The 22,500-nt window shown below is 37.6% G+C and overlaps 1 protein-coding gene across 3 annotated transcripts in view; it reads right to left on the reverse strand.

Annotated features, from left to right (window-relative positions):
* The window catches only part of LOC137993355 (phospholipid-transporting ATPase ID-like), a 59,475-nt gene that overhangs the window by 23,385 nt on the left and 13,590 nt on the right, over positions 1-22,500 (reverse strand). For all 3 annotated transcript variants that reach the window (XM_068839147.1, XM_068839146.1, XM_068839144.1), the window contains 16 exons: positions 20,182-20,254; positions 20,019-20,089; positions 15,485-15,567; positions 14,833-14,939; positions 13,518-13,599; positions 12,896-12,954; positions 11,198-11,272; positions 10,960-11,084; positions 9,914-10,003; positions 8,739-8,793; positions 7,713-7,776; positions 4,148-4,221; positions 3,112-3,207; positions 2,707-2,770; positions 2,178-2,257; positions 1,480-1,524 (listed from right to left, as the gene is read on the reverse strand). In XM_068839147.1, coding sequence (XP_068695248.1) covers positions 1,480-1,524; positions 2,178-2,257; positions 2,707-2,770; positions 3,112-3,207; positions 4,148-4,221; positions 7,713-7,776; positions 8,739-8,793; positions 9,914-10,003; positions 10,960-11,084; positions 11,198-11,272; positions 12,896-12,954; positions 13,518-13,599; positions 14,833-14,939; positions 15,485-15,567; positions 20,019-20,089; positions 20,182-20,254 — 1,243 coding nt within the window. The remainder of the gene's footprint in view (positions 1-1,479; positions 1,525-2,177; positions 2,258-2,706; positions 2,771-3,111; positions 3,208-4,147; positions 4,222-7,712; positions 7,777-8,738; positions 8,794-9,913; positions 10,004-10,959; positions 11,085-11,197; positions 11,273-12,895; positions 12,955-13,517; positions 13,600-14,832; positions 14,940-15,484; positions 15,568-20,018; positions 20,090-20,181; positions 20,255-22,500) is intronic.

Here is a 22,500-nt window from a genome sequence, read left to right on the forward strand (position 1 = left end):
TTCATTTTTTTTATCGGATGATAACGGCACCAGCCTAGCTTTTCTTCAAGCGAGTTTTTTCTTGTTTTTTTAATTTTAGTGGGCCTAGAAACAAGAATCCGGTTTGGATTTTCCCAACGAAACGCACCTAAATTTCCGAGAAAATCCACTGCACCGTGACTTGGCTGGAATTTAATTAGACTTATTATCTTGCACTGCACGCTGTCAGTCGGCAAATATTGTCATTTCAAAAAATATATTTCGGTCGCTTATGTAAGCAGAAAAAGTCATGACGTTATTTACGGACGCAACTACAATGCGGCGCAAAACGTTGTCACGCTACGTTCATTTGGCCTCATAACGTTATCCTTTTCTCTCAGGAGCTTTCTGCGACACACTTTTTGGTATAAAAGCTCAATTTATCCCCAGAAAAGAGAAAGCAACGGTGCTTGCCCGTCGGGCAAGCTACGATAAGAAAACGCTAGCCCGACAAGTCATTCCACTAGCCCCGGGCTATCGGACAGCACTTTCGTCGCGCCCTGACATTTCATAAAATTTTATGAAGGCGTGGATTTGCCTGCGGTTAAATGGGCCAGGTATCCTGCAATCAGGCTTCTAACTTCAAGTTTCCGACAATTCAAAAAACAATGTGGTGTACTCTTGTGATATCTTGCGTTTAAAACGTACAGAGGATTTTTTAGAGAGTTGCGAGAATGTTTAACAAATAGATTCCATGTTGCCGTGCGTGTGTTTAGTAGTTGATCACAGATGACGTCCAATGTGGTAAGAACAAAATGTGGCACACTAAGTGATAGCCAATGATGTTCTGTGGTCTATTTACTGAGCAGATGCACGGCAACATGGAATCTATTCGTTTTATATAATAGAGAGTTAAACGTTTTGGCCAGATAATGACGTCATCTTTGCGTCTGTCTTTAATAGATAATAGGTGGGAATCAATCAAAGTGCGTGCATTATTGAGTTTATTATATATGGCGTTGAAGGTTGTTAGTTTGAACTACAGTAAATTCATGTTTTGTCTTTGAGATAGCTGGAAAAGACGAATTGGCGACCTCTCGTGTGGTCGTCTATGGCCAAGAGGTAGAGTAAAGGATCGGTTGACCGATAACACGATAGTAACATGACAAAACTTCAATAAGGGAGCCATTATAGAAGGCCTAAGACGGTAGACAAACTCGAGAGACACGAAGAAGAAGGCGTGAGGAGCAAGAATGTCAACAAAATGACATTTTTTAATTTAAAAAGTAATCCATATTCAATGTATTAGCACAAAAGTACAATGAAAAGATACTTAAAAAGAACCTTGTCAAAAAATTAACGCAACGAAAGGACGTGCAACAAGGGAAAATCTACTGGGTAAATGTGCAGAGAGGAACGTCATTTGAGTGAGTTCGTCCTCGTTTAAAAACGAGTCGAGGCAAAAAGACAAAAGACGTATAAGGAGGTTCCAAAGCCAAAAATTCCTTAACGACAACACACCTGCTGTCCCTGGACATCAATTGTTACTGTGGTTGGCGAACGGCCCTATAAAAATGTAAAAACATTGATAAGAGTGTTTTTTTTTTTTCAGCTACATTGGAATTACGCTACTGAAGCTATCGTCAGTTAAAGACTAAAAGAAATTGCTACTACGCCAGAGTGCACCGTTTCGACATCCTGAGCTTAGTTTACTGGCCAACCAACCACGAAACTCCGAACGAAGGCATCCGAACTAGTACCGGTAATCGGAAGGTCGTAGGTTCGACTTCTAAAACGAGCACTCGCATTTTTTCCGAGTATCACCGAGTCACCACTGAAATATCATCTCTTCAATTATTAGGCACTTCTCTGTACTGAATAGATAAAAGGCTCGAACGAAAAAAGTGTGAACACGTTTTTAGGATCTAATAGTTTCATTTCATCATACATGTCCAAAGCTGGGTTTGGCCAAAGTGGTCATTTCTCTCTTGATTTTAAGGTACCCAATTGAAAAACCTAGACATTGCGAGCGAGCGCGGTTGACTGTCTGTTTTATAGGTACGCTCCCTATTAGAGTCTGACTTTTTCCTTGAACTAGCGATTATAGTACTACAACTGAGTGGATACCCCTGGCAGGGAAAATAGTAAAGGATCCTTGATTAAAATTTCTTTGAAATAACATTTTGGAGCGTATACAATTTCGCTAGCAGTTTCTTTACCACAAATGTGAATCCAAAGTTCCGGGCAGCGGTGACAAGAGCGGCTTCATCTGGTGACTGGGCTTGATATTCCAAATTACCTAACAGAGAAATGACACAAAATACATTGAAATATACGTGGAAAGAAAAAAATGCAATCTTGATTGATAAAATATAAAAAATATCAGGCGCAAGATGGGGTAAATAAAAAACACCCGAACTTGCTTAATGACAGGCGGAGAAGCAAAACAACTACTTATATTAATTTTTTGAAATTACACGAGACTACTTGTTCAAAAATTAATATAGATGAAAGCCATATATATTTGAACTGCGGGGGGAATCAAGTTAAGATGCTGATCATCGCATCATTACTTCTTAAGTAACGTTAATTAGTAAATTCGATGATCAGCATCTAAACTTAACTACCTGTTCAATTATAACCTGCCACAGAGATTAGTGGCCTGGTAGGTTTATAGTCTATTAGGTGCTCAAACGGCTTTATTACAACACAATTTGCTTTAAGCAAATAGACTGAAGACACAATTACCGTCACCGGATTCCACCATAACAGTGTGACAAACTGCTAACAGCCGGAACAGTTCATGACAGTCCTGCAAGGGAAAATTGCAACGAAAGTTACACAAATAAAGAAACACGAAACAATTTATGAGACTGCGACATAGGGAAAATCAATACATTTAAAGATCCATCTGCAAGTCACGGTTTCGTAGAATGTTTCTATATAATGGTCCCGTTGTAAACAAAGAAAATTGGACGCGCTTGACAATAGAAAAACAAAAATAATGACAAATTGCAGTGATCGAGCAGGTCTCCACCTCTGATCGTGTTTTGTTCCCTCTCGAGAGTTCTCTAGGCCTCTAGGCTCTAGCCTTGATCTTCGCAGTTGTGTAGTAACGGCGCCAGCCAAACCAGGAGAAACAAATATACTGACCTTATTCCCTAGGTTGATTTCATCCAACAGTGTTTGATCAGTGAACCTAAATTTGCCATCAGCATACGGGCTCTTGGAGAAGTCTACTTCTGGAGCCTGAGAAGCAACGAATTCAAGGCTCATGATCAGTTGCCAGTTTGCACATGCATACAGAAATCAGTTGAGTGGGTGCACACCAGAGGCCAGACTGAGTATAACGACATCTACATTGCCGGACAAAATTGTTGATAAACATTTTACTTCCTTCTCCATATTTGAACAAATTATTTCCATGAAGTAAATCTTCCCTTCTCAACCCAAACAATGTTGAAGGATAACTTGGTTGTTTAAGCTTCTTCATAGAGAACATTGCTTTGGGTGGGGAAGGGTAGGGGGGGGGGAGGGTGCATTGTTGGGCCTTTGCTGTAGTTATTGTTCAAAAGGAAGAGACTTGAGGGAACTTGCCATCGTGACGGAATGTTTAATGGCTTGTTGCGTGACAGCATGTTGTGTGACCCAATGTCAACAGATTATGCCAATGGTACCAAGAGCACAGTCTGATGCGCATGACTGACTTAAAACCCACGTGAGCCAGCTACCAAGCAAAAAAATTGCCTTGCGTTTTATGAACAATGCTCTATTGGAAAGGTTTCTGACAAAGGTAGGGTAAAGAACACTGTTCGAATGGAGTATTCACTCTTCACGGACAGACTTCCTTTGTTTGAGTAAAGTATGTAGTTTCTGTCACGTGATTAGCAGCCATATTTGTCTCACTGAAACAACAGAGGTCGCATAAAATTACAGTCCGATTTGCCAAAATTCTTCACAGCTAAGGCACGTATCTCCCTGCTTTTCTCCTTTGCAAGCAAAATTGTGTGTTACTGAAAATACGAGTGGATTCCTTTCTTTGCTGTGCCAAATATCAGCAAATGAAATTAAATGATTGTATATACTGTGTGGCTGCATAGCTCAGTTGGTAGAGCAATGCACAGGCATCGCAGAGGTCATGGCTTCGAATCACGTTGCAGCCATCTCTTAGAGATTTTATCCGCCTTACCCCCTCCTCTCTGATGGAAACAGAACTAACAAGGGTCTCCTCAGGATTTGCTGCTCTCTCACCCTCTATATGACCTAACAAAGAGAATTGCTTTTAAAAATGTTGTCAAAAGAATTCACTAGCATTAAAACATTGGAAATACAATGAGTGGGCTGGAACCCATACTGCAAATGTTGAAGTTTAGTTTTTCCAAATTCGCACGCGTCAATTTTGGATAAATCAGCTTATCACAATCTCGACCCCAGAACTTTTCTCTTTTGCGCATGACTGAGGGAGAAAAGAGCTCTGGGGAACCCTGAAACAAAGTGTCTTCTGATTGATTTTCGTGAGGAACAATCAAGTGTCTAATTGGTGCATTCATGGTAGCACGAGGAGTGAGTAGGCGCCGTAAGGTTCGATTAGCCAATGCTATAAGAACCCTACAGCGCATGTTCTCCTACACAGTGTTTCCCAGAGCATCGGATCATACGCAGATATATTGTTTGTAATTAACGAATTTTGAACAACTGCGTTGAACATGGTACGAAAATGTTCGGTAGTTTAGAGTGCGTCGTATTCCCGAGTATTTAGGTGTGAATTTCAATACGTAAACTTGAAACAAAGATTGTAAGTTTTTATAACCGATTGCGCCTCAGACCCGAAACACTACGGTAATGTAAGAGTTTGCTTACAGAAGGAATCGCGTTAGACAAAATGAGCATCAAAAGTTCTGTTACCCGTTGCAAAATAAGTCATATCTTCAACTGTAGGCATTTTGCCCTTAATGATGAACGATATATTTGGCCACCGAAGACATACCGGTACATTCTTAGTAAAATTAACAGTTTGTAAAGAAACAGTCCTCAAAGATTATCTGCTGTTTCCGCTCAAGTCTTCAGAGAAAGCTAAGTATGCAATGCACTTTCATTGAGCTGATTTCTTGGTGTATCAATAATTATTGATACTATTATTATTAAAAGTTATAGGCATATACTGATGAGGCAAAAATAGTAAAAACGGATTTCCCTCTTTCCCCCTCATTTGCGCCCAACATGTTGCAGTCCAAAGCTAGCCTATTCAAACTAACAGAGAAAGCTCTGTGTCACATTCATAACCATTTATTCACCATATTTCATCAAATGAGTTACCTTACATTTATTTGAATTTATGTGGATTTAAGGATTCAAATGGGGAAAGAGAGTATTACAAAATGTTGGATATCGCATTACAATCCTTTCCAATCCAACACAATTTTATTTTGCAACTAAAAAAAAAGCATTACCACCTTAAAAAAGAGGTTTTTCTAGTTGTTACTCATAAAGTTTATATTTCATTTTATTTATGTGTATAGATTAAGTTAAAAAGAGTTGGCTGTTTTCATTAAAAGATGGTGTACGCTGCAGACTCATTTGGGTCTCTTTCTGTAAAAATACATCACGAATGCCAAATCTGTGGCCCATAGCAGTTCTTTCAACAATGGATTGTTATTTTTTTGCCCCTTAGCATTTGCATCATCATTAAAGGCAGAGTATCACGGTATTGCACATGTTTTCTGTAGCGTAGCGAATGTCGTCGTTTGTAAGCCAATCATCAGTGATTGTTTAATCATCGAGAAATTTTTACGGTTATGACTAGAATGGATACTCCAATATAAGGTGAGACACTTTGTGACATATACAGGTGTAACATTTAGTGACGTTAGGTGGCACTGTTGCTGGTAAAATCCATTCTCAAGTTGAATCCATTTTTACCCAGGTTAAATTGATGATCCTCATTTTACCTATTGTAGGTTGAATACGCACTCAGATGACTTGAGGAAACCTTTTTTGGAGCCTAATTTAAGCCAAGAGCAAAATTAGGGTCAGTCACTGATCTCTAGTGATTAGGTCTAAGGCTGACTCAAAATGGTTAGCTTTCATAAATTGTTCTGGTGACACCATAATTTACTAAGATCGTTCGGTACTTTATATACACAAAACTAAGTGCCTCATCTTATTTTGGAGTATCCATTCTAGTCACAACCAACTTTTTACACATACACGTAAATTTCCCGCACGGCTTATTACGTTGCTTCCAATTGGCTCATAAATGATGTCATTCGTTACGGCTAGAACGTGTGCAATACTGTGATACTCTCCCTTTAACACTTTTCCCCTCACAGGTTCCAAATTGATAAAACCTACATGTGTACATTATGTCAAACGGTCAGTAAAAAAGGCAGACTGATGCCTAGGTCTAGGCCTGGGCCGAGGCTTATTTTGTAGCGTAGTCTGCATTTTAGACCCAGTCTGCTGTCTGCAGTCTGCATCTTATACTGACCGGTATGTCAAAGGCTTTAATTTAGGGGACATGTTTGTTCACTAGACATGGAAATTGATAATAATGTTATTATTATATTAGACATGAGTAGCATTTCAGGTAAAAGACGAAACATGCTGGTGATTTAGATTGAAGGAAAGGAAACACATACATACGCTGTGGCAAGTGGAGAGGACAGTCAAAGAAACAGCTATGAAACTGACAGGAGTTGTGGTGAGCAGTGCGAATAGAATGGTGCCGTCGGAGAGCAGAATCAGGAGGCTGGCCTGCCGCAAAGTCATATATTATCATTTATTTTTTCTTGATTAGCTGGCCTGGGTTGTTCAAAAGGTGGGTGGCTAACGCTCTCGAGTGGATGAATCACTATCCACTGGATAGCGCAATTGGTTTCGCTATGACTTATCCATTGGATAGTAATTTATCCGGTGGAAATATAGCATCGCCCACCTTTTGAACAACTGGGACCTGGGCTGCTGAGGAATCAGTTAGGTGCATTTCCTTAAAGCAACATACACACAGGTTTCACTTCATAGACAAGTTAAGCAAAGATTAGTTGAGAACTTAAAAGTAATTTAAAATAATCTCAATCAGGATTATTTTATTTGTCTCTTGTCAACATGCAATCATCGCTAATAAATTTAAAGATCTCACATGTCAATAAAATACAACACTTAAATCATTTTACATTTATCTGATAATTACTGTAAATCTGGGATTTAATTAATGATAAATTAGCAATCATTGCTAATTTGCCATTACAAAATTAATTATTGGAAACCCTAAAAAACGCCTAAGTAAAATAAGAATACGTTTGTTGGAGGAAATGCTCATGAAAGCTATGAATCTAATTATAATGCCAGTCATCAAGTGGGGAAGGATTTTCCCCACTTGTTTGCAACTTACAGTGAAATATTCTCCGTAAACTACACTCACTGAAGGGTTAAAAATAAGTGAGTATATAGCTCTGTCCAATTTTAGCTTTAAATTCCCTAGCCATCTACAATGTCAGCAAATGGTCATATAAGAATAACAGTCCTTCTGTGACTATTAAGCAATACCCATAGATTGTGTACAGGGTTTTACATGCATCAACAGCTCATTGAAGAAAATGTCCAGGTAACACTCCTTTTGTACTACAAACAATTTTTCCAAAAATGGCCACCAAAATAAATGTTTACATACCTAGTATAATAAATATGTGTTGGGACAATTTAACAGCGGCAGTGGCACAGGCTGCACTTGGTGTTTACAGTTGCAAGTAACTTACCATACAATCTCCCATTAATTGAGCATTTCTTGAAGGTCATTACATTCTGTGTGAGTGTTCCGGTCTAGCAATGAAAATAAAACCATGCAGTCATAAAAAAATCATAACTTAAGATTAAATTGTATGCTACAGGGTTGCCCAAACCCTCTGCAATCACATCCAACAAATCATTGTTTCACTGATTATTTGACAGCGTCAGGACAACATGATGCCAACCAAAATGGTGGAGATGCTCTTTGTTTGCAACATCAAGAGTTCCTCTCTCTTTAAAATGGAAACGCATAGATTCCTTAACAAGAAGAGCTGACTTTTTAAAATTAATGAAGTTGGTGAAACTGTTGCGAACCTTAAAGTGGCACTATTACAAAAAAATCAAATGCATTTGTACGCAACTGAATTAATATGCAGCACAGGAGTTTCAAGCTTTCAGATTTTTAAACACGGGTTTTGCATACATAATAAACTGCATTTACACGTTGAAAATTTAAGCTGTTGAGTAAAAAATGATGTCACTTTTCCCTAGATCCAACCTTCTGAGGTCCAGTCGGTCAGTTTTGTACATGAGTAATCGCGGACCATGAAATCCAAAACTCAAATTCAAAGTAAACAGCCTTTATATAAAATCAAAGCTCAACATTCTGCCAGGCAGGTGTTAAGCAAACACACAAGTTTTCAAAATCTGAAGGAAAAAAGGAAGTGATGTTTTGATCATAGTACCACTTTAACAAAGACGGACAAAACTAACAGAGTGAATAATTTATTCAAAATTATGTATGATTCTAGATTCGCTTTACCCCAGGAACAACTCCAGGAATGCAGTTGATGAAAGTTTTTATTGCATAATTATGCCTGTAAGGAATAAACATATCAAATGGGCTCTTGTCCAAAACTGTGCCAATTCAAAACCATGTCTCTGTAAATGCTCACCATGTGTTACCACAGTGTCTGTGCATGGCTGAGGAACTGAAAAAAAACTTTAACCAGTAGTTCCAAATTAATTTTGTCAACCAAGGGAGTCACATTCACCTTATCTGAGAAGATGTACTGAATTTGACCAAGTTCTTCAGTTAGTGTTGTGGTTCTGAAAGAGTGAAAAATTTTAAGCTTTTAGTAAAATGAAAATTTGCGTCTTGACAAACTGGGAGCCAGTGAGCCATGTCTCACATTCAAGTCTAATCACCCATTTCAAATAGTGCTGATAAATAGTATTTAAGTCTAAGCACCCATTTTAAAACAGTTAACGTTAGCTATCAATAACTGCGTGGTTTGCATGTTGACTTGCATGGCTTGCACATTGTACAACCACTAAAAAATTGACATGTCACAAACTACCAAAAGCAACAGGAAATTGAACAAATTGCCTCAAAATGAAAACAATTTAAACTGCCAATTGGTTGGCTCAGTTGGGAGAGCTCTGGACTGTTGTCGGAAGGATTAGATTCTTGTCCAGACCAACAACCAGTCATGTTATGACACCTGTCTTGTTGGATAAGGAAGTCAAACCCTTGGCCTCATCTCATGTACCCTGGGTACTAGAGGGTTTTTTCCCCTTTGGAGTTATCTCTATGAGCTGTGAAGCCACGACACCAAGCCACAAGGGAAAAATACCTTCTGGTCACGGAGGTTGAGAACCTCAATTCCATGATGTGAGATTAGTATGAACATGGTCACTGATTGGTTTTCGTAGTCAGTGCCAATCCTTAATTTTCAAGTACAAACAATCTCACACTAAATTTCACTGGTTGAATGGTGGTGGTAAACCCAGTGGCCATAAAACGGGTTTTTAGCGCAGGGAGTGCTTAGAAAACAAAACTGGTGGTGAAAGGCCACTGTGAATTTGAGCGAGCATTTAGCGGTGCAGTACAATTAACACTAAATTAATTCAAGATTTTTGGAGATTTTAGAATTGAAACCTGTTCAGGAATTTCATCAAGCATGAGATGTGTTTGCGGTCCTGCCAACTGGATGTGGCAAATTTTATATATTTAAACTTGTGCTGAAAGTTTAATTGTTTGTATTTGCATGATTGTGTTTTCAGTTATCCAAAAGCTGCTATCGTAGTTGTCACAAAACCCATGGGACATAAAAGAACTCGCACACAGTTTGCAAAGAACATGAAAGCAGTCCCTTGTTAATTGGCCTCGTACCTAACAGCTTGGCAGGATAAGTAGTAAAAGTGAAGACTAGAGGAGTAAACATACCTTGCTACAGCAGGAGTATCCTTTGTTTCATAATACATTTCAACATCCCAGTTTACCCATAAACTTTGGCCAAGGCGGATTACTTCAATACTGTACAATTTCACAGAAAATAATTAAAACATAGCAAACAAGCAAGAAAATGCACAAAATTAAACTTAATATACACATGCAAGCTTTATAAACCTGATCAAGCTGTTTCAACTTATGTTCCTTGCTTTGCAGAATCGCCACCTCAATGTTAAAATCCAGCCGTGCATACCGGTATATCAAGTTACCATGGACTTTGGAAGTTAGCACTCTAGAACCCTGAATCTTCCTCAAAGACCTAACATTCTCAAGTGGAGTGGGGATGGAGGACTTGGCAAGTGGGAAGATGTGAGTGTCCTAACACTTTTGAAGATTATATTACATTGTCGTGGCTTGGATTGCTTTTACTTAAAAACCTAATCAAAATGTTTGATATTGTGTAGTTCCAGAAAATATAATGAAACACTAACCCAAAGACCATAGTATGTTAAAGAACGTATAATTATTAAAAATTAGATCAATGGATAATGCATACTAGAGTTTTCCTTGGCTTAGCCATCATAGTATCTTTAACAATTAGACCCATAGCCCACATTATTAGGCCTACGGGTCAATAGCCCACGAGGCGAAGCTTCATGCTTCATTGGCTATCTACATGTATCATCTCATATCCAACGCATGCTTGTGGAATAATTATAAATTATCAGATTTAAATATTGAAGCATTTGGTACCTATAAGTAATATGTCAGGTAAGGCAACTGGCAACTACTCCACTACTGGCTGATCCATGTTATCAATTGTTCATTAACAATATAACAATCATTATGATAAAATCATATAATTTAAACATACATTGTATTAATAATCATTTTGTGTTTATTTAATGCTCCAAAAATTTGCCAGTACGTGACATTGCCAACTTTGGAAAAAAAATTTAGTAAAATTTATTATTTTGGAATGAAAGAAAAGAAAAACAGATGAATTAATATTAAGGCATTTTATGCTACATTGTACAAACCTGATATAAAGTGAGATTGGAATGAGTGTGTTTAACACCATGACAAATGATGGCCAGTGGACAATCCCAATAATAACAACACTGTCAATGTAGAAATCTTCCCAGGGTAAATAAACTTGAAAATGCTAAAACAATAAACAAGAAGAGCACCTAAATTACACAATTTGAAGTAGGCCTCCTCATAATACCTTCCCAGGGATTTCAACCTATATGTGTGTTACCAATTAAAGCCACAAACCTTTCCAAAAAGTTCTTCCCATACTGTTGTTCCAATGGCACACATGGTACAAATAATAGCTAACATGAGGCCAATCTATTGAAGAGAAGAGAAGAAAAGAAACACTCCAGATAAAGAAAATACATGTTTCACTGCAGTGCCAGTTAGCAACAAGGGTGCAAACCAAACAATAAAGAACGATTATGGCGCCTGTAGGAATTTGCAGGAATCCATGCGGGGTTGCACGAATCCTACAATAACAAGAAAATAAAATAATGTAGCTTTATTTTTGTTGAATGATCATTTACAGGTTGCTCTTTCCAGTTTATTAGCCTAAGCTACATGTACTATTAATATAAAGCCTGGTTCTAACTATTGACAACAGCAGGAGGGTCGACAAGTATCAGATGCTTCACAAATATTCAAGCCAACAAATTGACTCTCAACTGAGTGGCTTCATAGCTCGACAGTTGATAAGAGCACTGCACCGGCATCACAGAGGTTGTGGGTTCATATCCCGGGCTGTTAAAGTCACCTGAATTCTTCAGGTGTCTATAGACTGAGACAATTGTTTAAATTGTCTAGTTAGTTCGATCATTTCTCCAATCATTCACCTCTAAACCACACTTCACAAACATTTGTCAACCAAAGACAAACTTTCCCCGCTTTCCGCCGTTGTTGGGAAAGCTGCCTTTAGTTGATAACCATGTGTTTCTTTGCAGGAAAAATATGACATCATTGCAGGAATCAATGCAGTTTGATTTGGGTCACCCATATCCTTCAAGAGGACAGAGCTCTTATTATGCAATAGAGGACATTTTCCGTGTTTCCATAGCCTCATCTAAACACGAGGGGGACTTGGGAGAATTCAAGACACTTATGCAAACTTGAGACACAGTTGAGGAGATGAGGCTATTGAAACACAGAAAAAAGTCCTCTATTGCTTTTGTAAAATATTTCTCAAAGATGCTGGTCTTTTTACTTCTTGATTGAAACAGATTTTCTTGATACACGCTCATACTTCCTTCCAGCCAATCAAAACACGCATCTGACAATACATAACCAATCAAATTTCGTGCAATGTCACAGCCGTGTTTCCACACTCTCATCTAAACACAGATATTGACCAATGAGAGTGCAGGTACTATCCTAATTATTTTATAATAAATATTGGTCTTGCTGAGTAGCACAGCCATAAGATACTTGCCAGACAGTAGAGCTTTGCCCGCACGTTTATGCTCTTGTTTGGGTTCAATATTACCCATTTAAAGGGATAAATTATTGACATCTACTGCAAAAGCCATATCATACTAATCTTTTCCCAGGGAAAATCGAAGACAGATTGATGTCAGAATCTGACAAGAAGCAATTAACTCGTCAAAAAAATCTGACATGGACCAATCTGAATTTGCCATTGTTGGTGAAACGGCAAATTCTGAACATGTCAGCTACAGAAAAGGGTGCAGTCCCCACATCTCAGGTGGTCCGACTAACTCAGAAGGGATTGCTAGCAGTCTACGTGTCAATGTAAGGGGAGCTCATGTTAGCCATTGGCTGGGTTGCTAGAATTTGTCAGCCAAGGAGCCAACTAGCCTCTGTCTAGTAGCTTCGTACCTAACCAGGCCTGATATTCCTGAAACCCATTAGTTTCACCAGATGTCCAATGCATTTGGTCAGTAGTTGTTAAGATAAGCACTGGAACATCATTTTTTAGCTTACCCACAAGATCAGAGTATTGACAAGTCTGTCTAGACCCGTCCTTTTGAATTTGCTCACCCCTGTAAAGAAACAGCAAACTCAGCTTTTGTGACTTCAAAAAAAGAACAAGGTTTTTTCCTCACAGAGAGCAAGGTGCATGGGTCAACTATACAAATGTTTCTTTGGTCACTGTATGGTTTATATTCAAGAAGCCATCTTCTACTGCTTTGCATGACCTACTTCGTATGGATCCCTTCATGTAAAACTATGTTTTTGTTGTTTAGTATGGAAAATATAGATAACAAGGGGTCATATTTAGTTTCATCATTGCATAATTATTAGTCCCTCATTGTCACCATGTACATGTAGGGGGGAATCAAAATACATAGAGCAATTAACTACAGTGTACTTCATATTATCACTGTAGGCTGCCACTGGATGGCCTTCTTGGCCACAATCTAGCCCTTGACCTTCAGTGAACATGAAAAATTATACCCCTGTAACAGAAAAGTGCTCTAAAGGACTTATGACGACAGAGGCTAAAACGTCAAATGCATGAAAAACATACTATTAATTTAAAGCAAGTTGCAAATTCATGACTGATGATCACCGTAAATTAATTTTTATGGTTCTAATGTCATACCAGTATTCATCATAAGTTTTGTGTCATGTCCAGTATAAACCACTGCCCCATACACCCACTTGGTGTTGCGCAAGACACAACCCTGATGACAGAGGAAATTATGCAGTTTCATCAATATGGAAAAGAAATAAATAGCTTGTCTATCTAAGTCCCAGTGTTGATAAATAAACAATAGCCTCCGTTTGGCACGAAAATATGCTTAGATATTTGTCTGCAGAGGTTATCTGTTCCCAGAAGCAAACAGTATTCCCAAAAGAGAATCTCTAGGGAAAACTGTGAACTTTAAGAAACAGATAATGCCCTGCAAGGACAAATATTTGAGTACATGTATACTATTTACATGTAAGTCAAATGGAGGCTATTGTGTTTATCATCCTTCAAATATCTTTCACAAGGCAGGAGCTTACAAATTAGACAAAACGTTTACGAACAGCTTACCATAAAAAACATTTACAGCGTATGAAGATAAGTTTTTAGTGTTTTCTGGTTATTGCTTTAATACACCTTATTCCATTTACATGTAGATATTCTTTTGTTTTTATTCAAATTAGACCTTGATGCCTCGTTCAAGGCAAAATATTCTTTTGAATTTTCGACCAGCTCAAGAATGAGGCATCAAGGGCTAATTTGAATAAAAGCAAAAGAATATTAATTTAAATGACGGCCATTTTGGAATAAGGTCTATAGTGACCAGCATTCGTTTTAGTTGGGGAATACTCAGTCATGTGATACATTTAGAGGAATCGCATGGGAGTAAAAATATTTGATGGATTATAAACACACACATTTCTTTTGAAAAATCACTGCTACTGTACACTCCTTCTGAACAGAACCCAGTGTACTTCGTTTAAGTCCATGTGCATAATTATAACAAAAGACTGGTTTCAGAGGGGATTTCTACAGTAAATTTGTCAAAACAGATCATACATGTAATTACTGCTGTACTTAACTTCTAGAGTGTTTACATGTATTTCCACTTTCATGGCTTGGCGAATGATAGCATTTCAGAGAAGGTGAAATAGGGGGATGAGGAGTTGAACTCCATGCACCTCCCTCTCCCTTAACACCAATTAACTAAATAAATGCAAAGAGCAAAATTAATCCTTTTACCCCTGAAGATACCACAACAATAATACATGTACATGTATTGATGGGTAAAATCGTCCGGTACCGGTATTAGACAAGGGTAAACCTAGTGTCAATCAAAGGAGGTAATTTAAAGGAGGAAAAGGGTAAAGTAAAGGTTGCTAAGAGTGCAGGCTTGAACTACATTTGTTTTGATTGATCAGCTAATTTGAATTCCCAGTAAACGTACCCTTAGAATAACATTTTCGTTGTCTAGAGGATACATATTATCTTCATAAACTAGCTTGCCCTTGAATTTGTCCAATCTGTTGTTGGGAGGCTCACAACATATCTCCACTAGAAATAAAAACAGATAACCAAAGAGGAATGAATATTTAATTTCATGAGGATCTTCTTTGGATATTGCATCAATCATCAATACATGTAATAATGATTATGTCCTCCAGATCAGTTATTGGTTGATTGATTGATTGATTGATTAATGTTGCAGTGGTGACATTTCTTAACATTATCACTTTGCATTGTCACAAATTTTCATTATCATATTTAGCGATGAGCCAAAAAAAGTTTGGTGCAGAGTTTCAATCATACATGTAGTTTACATAGCAGATATTATTAATGGTGGCTATATAATTATTTTCTTGCGCACTCAATTTTGACTAATCTTTTCCAAAGCAGTAAAGTGACTCAAAGATTCTCACATGTTGGGCACGAGCCAATACCAAAGACATGCATGTAGGTATTTTGTGTCAGCTCTTGCAATGATTATTACTATCAAGATGATGGTTTTTCATGTCATAAAGAATCATTTTCCTCTACATGACTACACTCAAAAAAAAAATAAATAAATAACAAAAAGAAATTTAAAACAGAGTTCATACTTTTAATTTTTGAAAGTTGTTCTTCATCATCTCCAAGTTCAGCTGTTTCTGGAAGTGGTTGGCGACATTTCAGATTAGTTTCACTGTGGACAAGAAAAGATAATGAAAAGGGACTCAAAGCAGGTCTTGAAAAAACCCCTGTAGATTTAATGTTAATTGGGCAAGCTACCTTCTCTGACCACTTGTCCTCCAGCAAAGCTCATTTAATTAAAATGATAACACTCAAAAGATATCGAAATGTCTTGGCAAGTGGGTCATGAAGTTTGCTTTGCCTCCAGGTAAGCTCATTCAATTAAAATAATAAAAATGACAGGTATACCAAGATTTTAACACTCAAAAGATATCGAAATGTCTTGGCAAGTGGGTCATGAAGTTTGCTTGTATGGTGGGCAAGTTGGAATTTTAACTTTTTTTTTTTAGGTCTCAAAGGAAAGAAATGCTTTGCTAATACTAATTGTTAAAAAGTACTGTCAGTGTAATATTTTAATGCACCCTTGTTACATTATCAAAGCTTTTTTATCCCATTCAACACAATTGGTTGCAAGTCAGAGGACTATGATAATGGTAAAGTAAGTTTGGGTGTCTCATGTTTTGAGCCTTTTGAAGTCAGATACACCTGGAGCACAACCTTGCCAACAGATGATGCAACTCCTCTCCGGATAAGATGCAAGTTACCCTCCCCATCCCAAGCAGAATATTACTTCAGGTTTCAATTTATACACATGCTTTGTTTATGGTGGAAGTGCAAAAGTTTAGCTCCATGTATTTTGAAAGCTACAGTAGTTTATTGGCACTCCACTTTAAATATTCTAAAAGAAACTTGTAAAATAAAATTTAATGTGATTAAGAACCCCAACTGGTTACAGTATTGACAAAGGTTGAGATTGGAACCTCTGGAGAAAAATCAAGCCGCTAGACCAGAAGTTTTTAACGAGTACAACCGCATTCCAATCTAATGACCTAACCACCATAATATACAATCAATGTATGGTCCTGAGGGAAACAAAACACATTAGTTTTGTTTTCCCGAGAAAAAGCACAAATTATGTAGAAGGAAACATTATAGGAGTGACTCAAGGGAAAACAAAACTAATGAATGGTAGTTTCTCTAGGGACCAGACATTAAGTGCTTTGTTATGTTAATTGTGTGGTTCCAGAAAATATCCATACCCCTCCCACGGAGGGTTACGGAAATTCCGAGGGGTAGAGGGGTCTGAAAGAGACAAATTTCCGAAGGGGAGGGGGGTATATAAAGAGCTCTTTTCTCCAGAGGGTTTGAAATGCGATCGCACAAACACTTACGTACTTTTCCAATTGATTCTTCAAGGAAACCAAGGAAAATGGCAAATTCTATCCGTTGAAATAAACGTAAGATTCCTTGTCATATATTTTCCACTATTATTCCGCCGCCAGACGACAGAGATAGCACTGAGAAACTCTCCTGAGCAGCACGTTCGACGTGAAGTTAAAAAAAAGGCCGACTTTTAAAGATCTTTAAAGCTTGTTTTTAGCTTGAACGCATCTGTTGCTTTTTCAGGTGGCATTATTTGTGCAGTCAGTTGATTGAGATCATTTGTTTATACTCATGTTATTCCCGTTCAGTACAAAATTCCCGCGAATTTCGAACCTTCGATAACCAGGTTATGAAATAGTTTCATCGTTATCCGCGTAGTTACGAGTTTATAAATGTTAGCAAAGTCGATAATTTCAGTGCCATAATTTTGTCCTGACGTATTTGTTGCCGTCGACGGCGATGATAGACAGCGAAGGTTTCATTTGGTTGTTTAGTTACCGGATTGAACTTGAAAAGTATGTTTCACACATGAAATGTGAGACCAGTTGAAAAATCCTGAGGAATAAAAAAATGTACTGTCATTTACAAACTACAGAGACAAAGCGTATAACTTTATTGAAGTGTTCTTGGTGAAAGACAAAAATTTAAGCGACATTTGATAAACAGGTGTTGAAAAAAACATGTTGCGTGACGGCTTATGATTCCCGCTGATAAGCGAACTCAGTTCACAGCAACACACACACGAAAAATAACGTAAACCGTATGGTTCAAAAATTATACTACTGTGGATAAAAATTACAACCGCAACATAAAAAAATATCATGGAGATTAGCACTGAGGTATTTTCCCGAGTTTCGCTGTGACAGCAAAAATAACTCTGCAATAAATAGTTTCCTGTGTGTGCAACGTAATTTGATACGTTGTTTTGAATACGCATAAATTTAAACTTAGACTGGGTTACAAAACGTATACGATAGACTAAAAATAGCGCAAAGTTTCAGTTCTTTTTTTTGATTTTTGAATGAATTTACTTCTTTCAATTGAACAGAGAAAAGGTCAGCTAGATGCCAGGACATTAAAGGGTTTTAAATAAGCTCAGTTGTTAGTTTGAACATTTTAAAGCGTCTGCGAATACGTCTAGAATTTCCACGGTCGTTTTTGGGAGAATGAAATTTTCATTACAGCTCTTATTACAGTCTCCTTTTTTCCAAGGGGTATGGGGGACCAAGTGGAAAAATGATGGAAATTCCAGGGGGTGGGGGGAGTAACGTAAAGCCCTCTGGAACGGAAAATCCAGTGGGGTGGGGGGTCAAACTGGAAAAAACCCTCCGTGAAGGGGGGGGGGGGGGGGGGTATGGATATTTTCTGGAACCACACATTAATATAATAGTGCTGTTGTATCTGGCATGGGCAACAACTGTGGAATTGTATCCGCGTTGGGATATGTTGTACATACGGTAGTTCAATTTTGACTTCCAGACAATTTGTTTTTGGAATAATTCCAATTTAATTGTACTGGTGCAAAAACAGTGAAAAGAGTTTCAAGTTTGTTGAACACAAAGAACAGACTTCATTAAATAACAGCTGTTTGCCATTCATTTGCTTTATAGTTCAAGAGGTTACTTAAATAAAGTTAAATGAGCATTCAGAGCAGGACAGAAATAGCAAGACCTAAAAGAAGAAAGAAATAGCAACACTTCTTCAGCAGTTTTATCACGCAAGGGCATCACTGAGATAAAGTTTGTATGGTGGTTGATAATTGTTCATGGCCCGGCAGTGAGGTCTCTTGCAGCTTAGTACACTCAGTCTGACAGTTTCTAATATCCATTAAATCGATCTCTACCAAAGACAGAATAGCAGGCGATTGTAAGGGTTACTCTTTGTTATTACAATATCATTTTTCTGTCAGGTGTTTGCAGTTTTCCTTTGTGATACGTCCATTTCTTTCTTTGCAATGTCTTCAGTTGCGACTGAGATAGTTTCCCTTCTGTTTTTCTCTAATCTTTCATTTTCAAGTATTCCATTGTTTCATCGTAAAATTGATCTTCAATAAACATGGTTACAGCTGTAGTTGTAATGTATTTCTCTTCTCCTTTTGCTTGAAGTCACCTAATCTTTGATAGAATATTTCGTGTGATACGCACTGCATTCTACCATGTGAAGTCTCATTACGTCTCACTTGAAATAAAACGTGCATGCATGAATTAGTATTAAGTTTCATTTCAGAGAGAGCAGCCTCGGACCTAATACAAGAGTTTTAATTAATCTGGAAAGCAGTTTTCCAAACCAAAACAGCAATGGTATACATAGTGGCGTGGAACAAGAGCAGAGAAATCAAAGAGAGGTGAGAGATTGATTCTGAGAAGTGGCGAGATGAGAAAAGCTTGGTACACTGTAAGTATGGTAAAGCTACATCGGTAAGTAGCAGATAAAATAATTATTACAGGTAAATAAGGATAACAATCAGAGAAGTACCGTACATGTAATGTCATGAGAATGAACGGGAGAGACAATGTAAAAAAGAGAGTAGAGGATCCAAAGGAGATAGAATCTCAACTTACTTATTGAGTATTTCTTTTTTTAGAAAGGATAGGAGCAGTCGTGGCTTAGTTGGCTTAAGTGCATGGCTTTCAGAGCGAGATGTCCCCGGTTCGATCCTTGGTGACTTAAAACATCTGTTTCGACTTTCCTCTGATCCTTGTAGCTATACCTTTAAATACCCGTAAAACGGAGCACTGACAGAGGAAGGGGGGTAAAGGGCGCACCGTCGGCTTCGATTGATACCAGCCTTGTAGCTGAAGGAACAACCGACGTTAAATAAAGTTACTTTACCTTTACCATTTTTTTCTTTTTCATTTTTTTATACCCCCCCCCCCCCCCCAAATTTCAACTACAGCCCCGAAAATGAAAATCCCTTTTTGGAATGACACAAATTACACCAGTACAATTAAAATTGTACAAGTTAAAAATCAATTGGACTGGTTCATATACAGTTTGTAACATACAGCTGTAAGTCAAAACTGAACTACATGTACAACAGACACATTTCAATTTGATCAGGGGCATGTTACCAAGAATCCAACTAACCGAGTGCCTGCGCTGTACTGAGGTGATGGTAGATAAGGTAGCTCTGAACTGGCTCCTATTATTATTTTACATGTATATGTAGCTAGGAGTCTTTGAGTGCACCAAAATAATGCCGCTGAACACAGTGCATGCTCACAAGAGTCTGTAACTTACCCATCAAGTTCAGCTGTGTCGATATAACACAAACCATTTTCTTCACTAGTTGTAACAATCACAAGATCAGCCTATTGAGAATAACAAAATTGGTCAAGCCAGATGGGCTAAATCACTGTACAGTTGGGTAAGTTTCAAATTGATCAGTTTTAATGAAACTTACAGGAATTTGATCGTTGTTGTCTATTCTTAGCACATCACCCACTTGGATTTTCATCCACTTCTCCTCTTCTTGTCTATGGTAAAGGAAACAAAACATATACATAGCCATAACACACACACACACTCTAATCAACAGGATTATCATCATAGGCACTCCGTAGTACTACTGAATACTAGCTTTATCTTACAATAAGGGAGTGATCAATAACATTGTAACACTTGTATATATAACTGAACTCATGCACTTATGAAAGCACCGTGCAGGAACTTGTGAGGCACTGATGTATTTTCTACTGTAACAGTTGTCCACTGCAAGGAATTATTTGAGTATACCACACCATGATCATCATCAAGTACAACCCTCTTTTCTTTGAATGCTAGAGTATGCATTACACCTTTTGCGCATAACCCATTGACTCCCGGGAGTGAGTCAACAGATTTTACTCCGTAACTCTCAAAAAAGAAATGACAGTTTTCAATTTACAATACATGTTTCGACATACACTGTACTCATGTCATCTTCAGTTACAAATGAGCATTTTTAACGTTTGTGCACTTGAATTTATATTAAGGTATATTACAAAATTACGTGTCAGAACTTGCGTACAATTTGAATATGAAGTATGAAATGCGCAGGAAACAAAAATAGCGCACATAGCAATAAAGTAAAAACACCTTTGGTTGTTATTAAGTCTAAGCACTGATTTTAAATGGTTAGCATTAAGGTTGGGGTTAGGCATACTGTGCCTGATAACCAATTCTGCTTTTGTTTCTAAGGGCTTTTTGGAAGGACATTGTTCATTGATGAATCTCCTTTAGAGGGCAGGGGGAAACAATATTAAATTATCTTCTAGATAAGGAATAAAAGAACCGAAACATACGTGATTTATTGTTGATTTTTAATTTGCTTAGTTATTTGCTATATCGTTTAATTTGCTTATATGGAATTCGTAATAATCAAAAGCAAGTAAAAACAAAACTTTAAAAAGTCAGGAAAAAGGGTTTTGTAATCTATTGATCAGAAGCCATTTTGTAGGCTCTTGTAAGTGTTATATTTCTTTTGAATTTTAATTCTTTTTTTTAATTTTGCTGAGTCTGTTTGTAGTGATAAATCCAAAATTTGTGATTATTTTGACAAATCCCCCTCCAAGTTCTACAATTTTGGCGAGTAGCACATTTGGATGAAGGGGCGTTTCCATTTCCGTTCTATTAACTTTCAGCGCTATATAATCCTGAAGTTTGAACTTCTTCTTTTTCTTCTTCCCTTTCTGGTGTATATGGAATTCGTAATAATCAAAAGCAAGTAAAAACAAAACTTTAAAAAGTCAGGAAAAAGGGTTTTGTAATCTATTGATCAGAAGCCATTTTGTAGGCTCTTGTAAGTGTTATTTCTTTTGAATTTTAATTCTTTTTTTAAATTTTGCTGAGTCTGTTTGTAGTGCTAAATCCAAATTTTGTGATTATTTTGACAAATCCCCCTCCAAGTTCTACAATTTTGGCGAGTAGCACATTTGGATGAAGGGGCGTTTCCATTTCCGTTCTATTAATTTTCAGCGCTATATAATCCTGAAGTTTGAACTTCTTCTTTTTCTTCTTCCCTTTCTGGTGTATGATATCTGCAAAAGGTAGACTGCTGGCTGCCTACAAATAGCGCTGATAAGCAGTATTTAAGTCTAAGCACCCATTTCAAATAGTGCTCATAAACAGTATTTAAGTCTCAGGACCCATTTTTGAGCGGTTAGCTTTCAATAACTGTGATTTAGAGTTAGTCTGCAAGTGTCAGACACTGCCGTCTCCTTCAATGTCTGGTTCATCCACTTTTTCAAATTATTAACCATTCCCCTGCACTGTATTTGTGGCTTTTTTATTTCTTTTCTCCCAGAGATTCGAAAACCACTTCATACAGCATTTTGGCAATTGTTCTGTGAATGGTTATGTTTTTTTACAAGCGGTTTCTCCAAGATGATGACGGTCAGTGGTTCGAAGACGAGTTCTTTCCTTTGATTAAACTGCAAAGGTTATCTTTTGTAGTTCTATTTTCCCATGCCACCATCCTTTTTTCACAGTGGGAACGCTGTGTTTGCGGCGAAAATCGGTTTGTTATCATGACTAGAAATGATGCCTTGTTCCTGGTGTATTTTGCATAGTGACGTAAATAAACTTAATTAGCACAATATTTGACTATTTGTCGTTCAGAGTCAAGATCTCAGCTCTTTCAAACAATTTTTGCTTCCGTTGCACTGGAGAATCAGAGCGTTTTCATTCTTCTTCAGGTAAATTTTGCCACCCTTTAACTTGTTCACGAAGTTCCATCGGCGGC

The sequence above is a fragment of the Montipora foliosa genome, chromosome 2 (assembly GCF_036669935.1).
Source record: "Montipora foliosa isolate CH-2021 chromosome 2, ASM3666993v2, whole genome shotgun sequence".
Lineage (NCBI taxonomy): Eukaryota > Metazoa > Cnidaria > Anthozoa > Scleractinia > Acroporidae > Montipora > Montipora foliosa.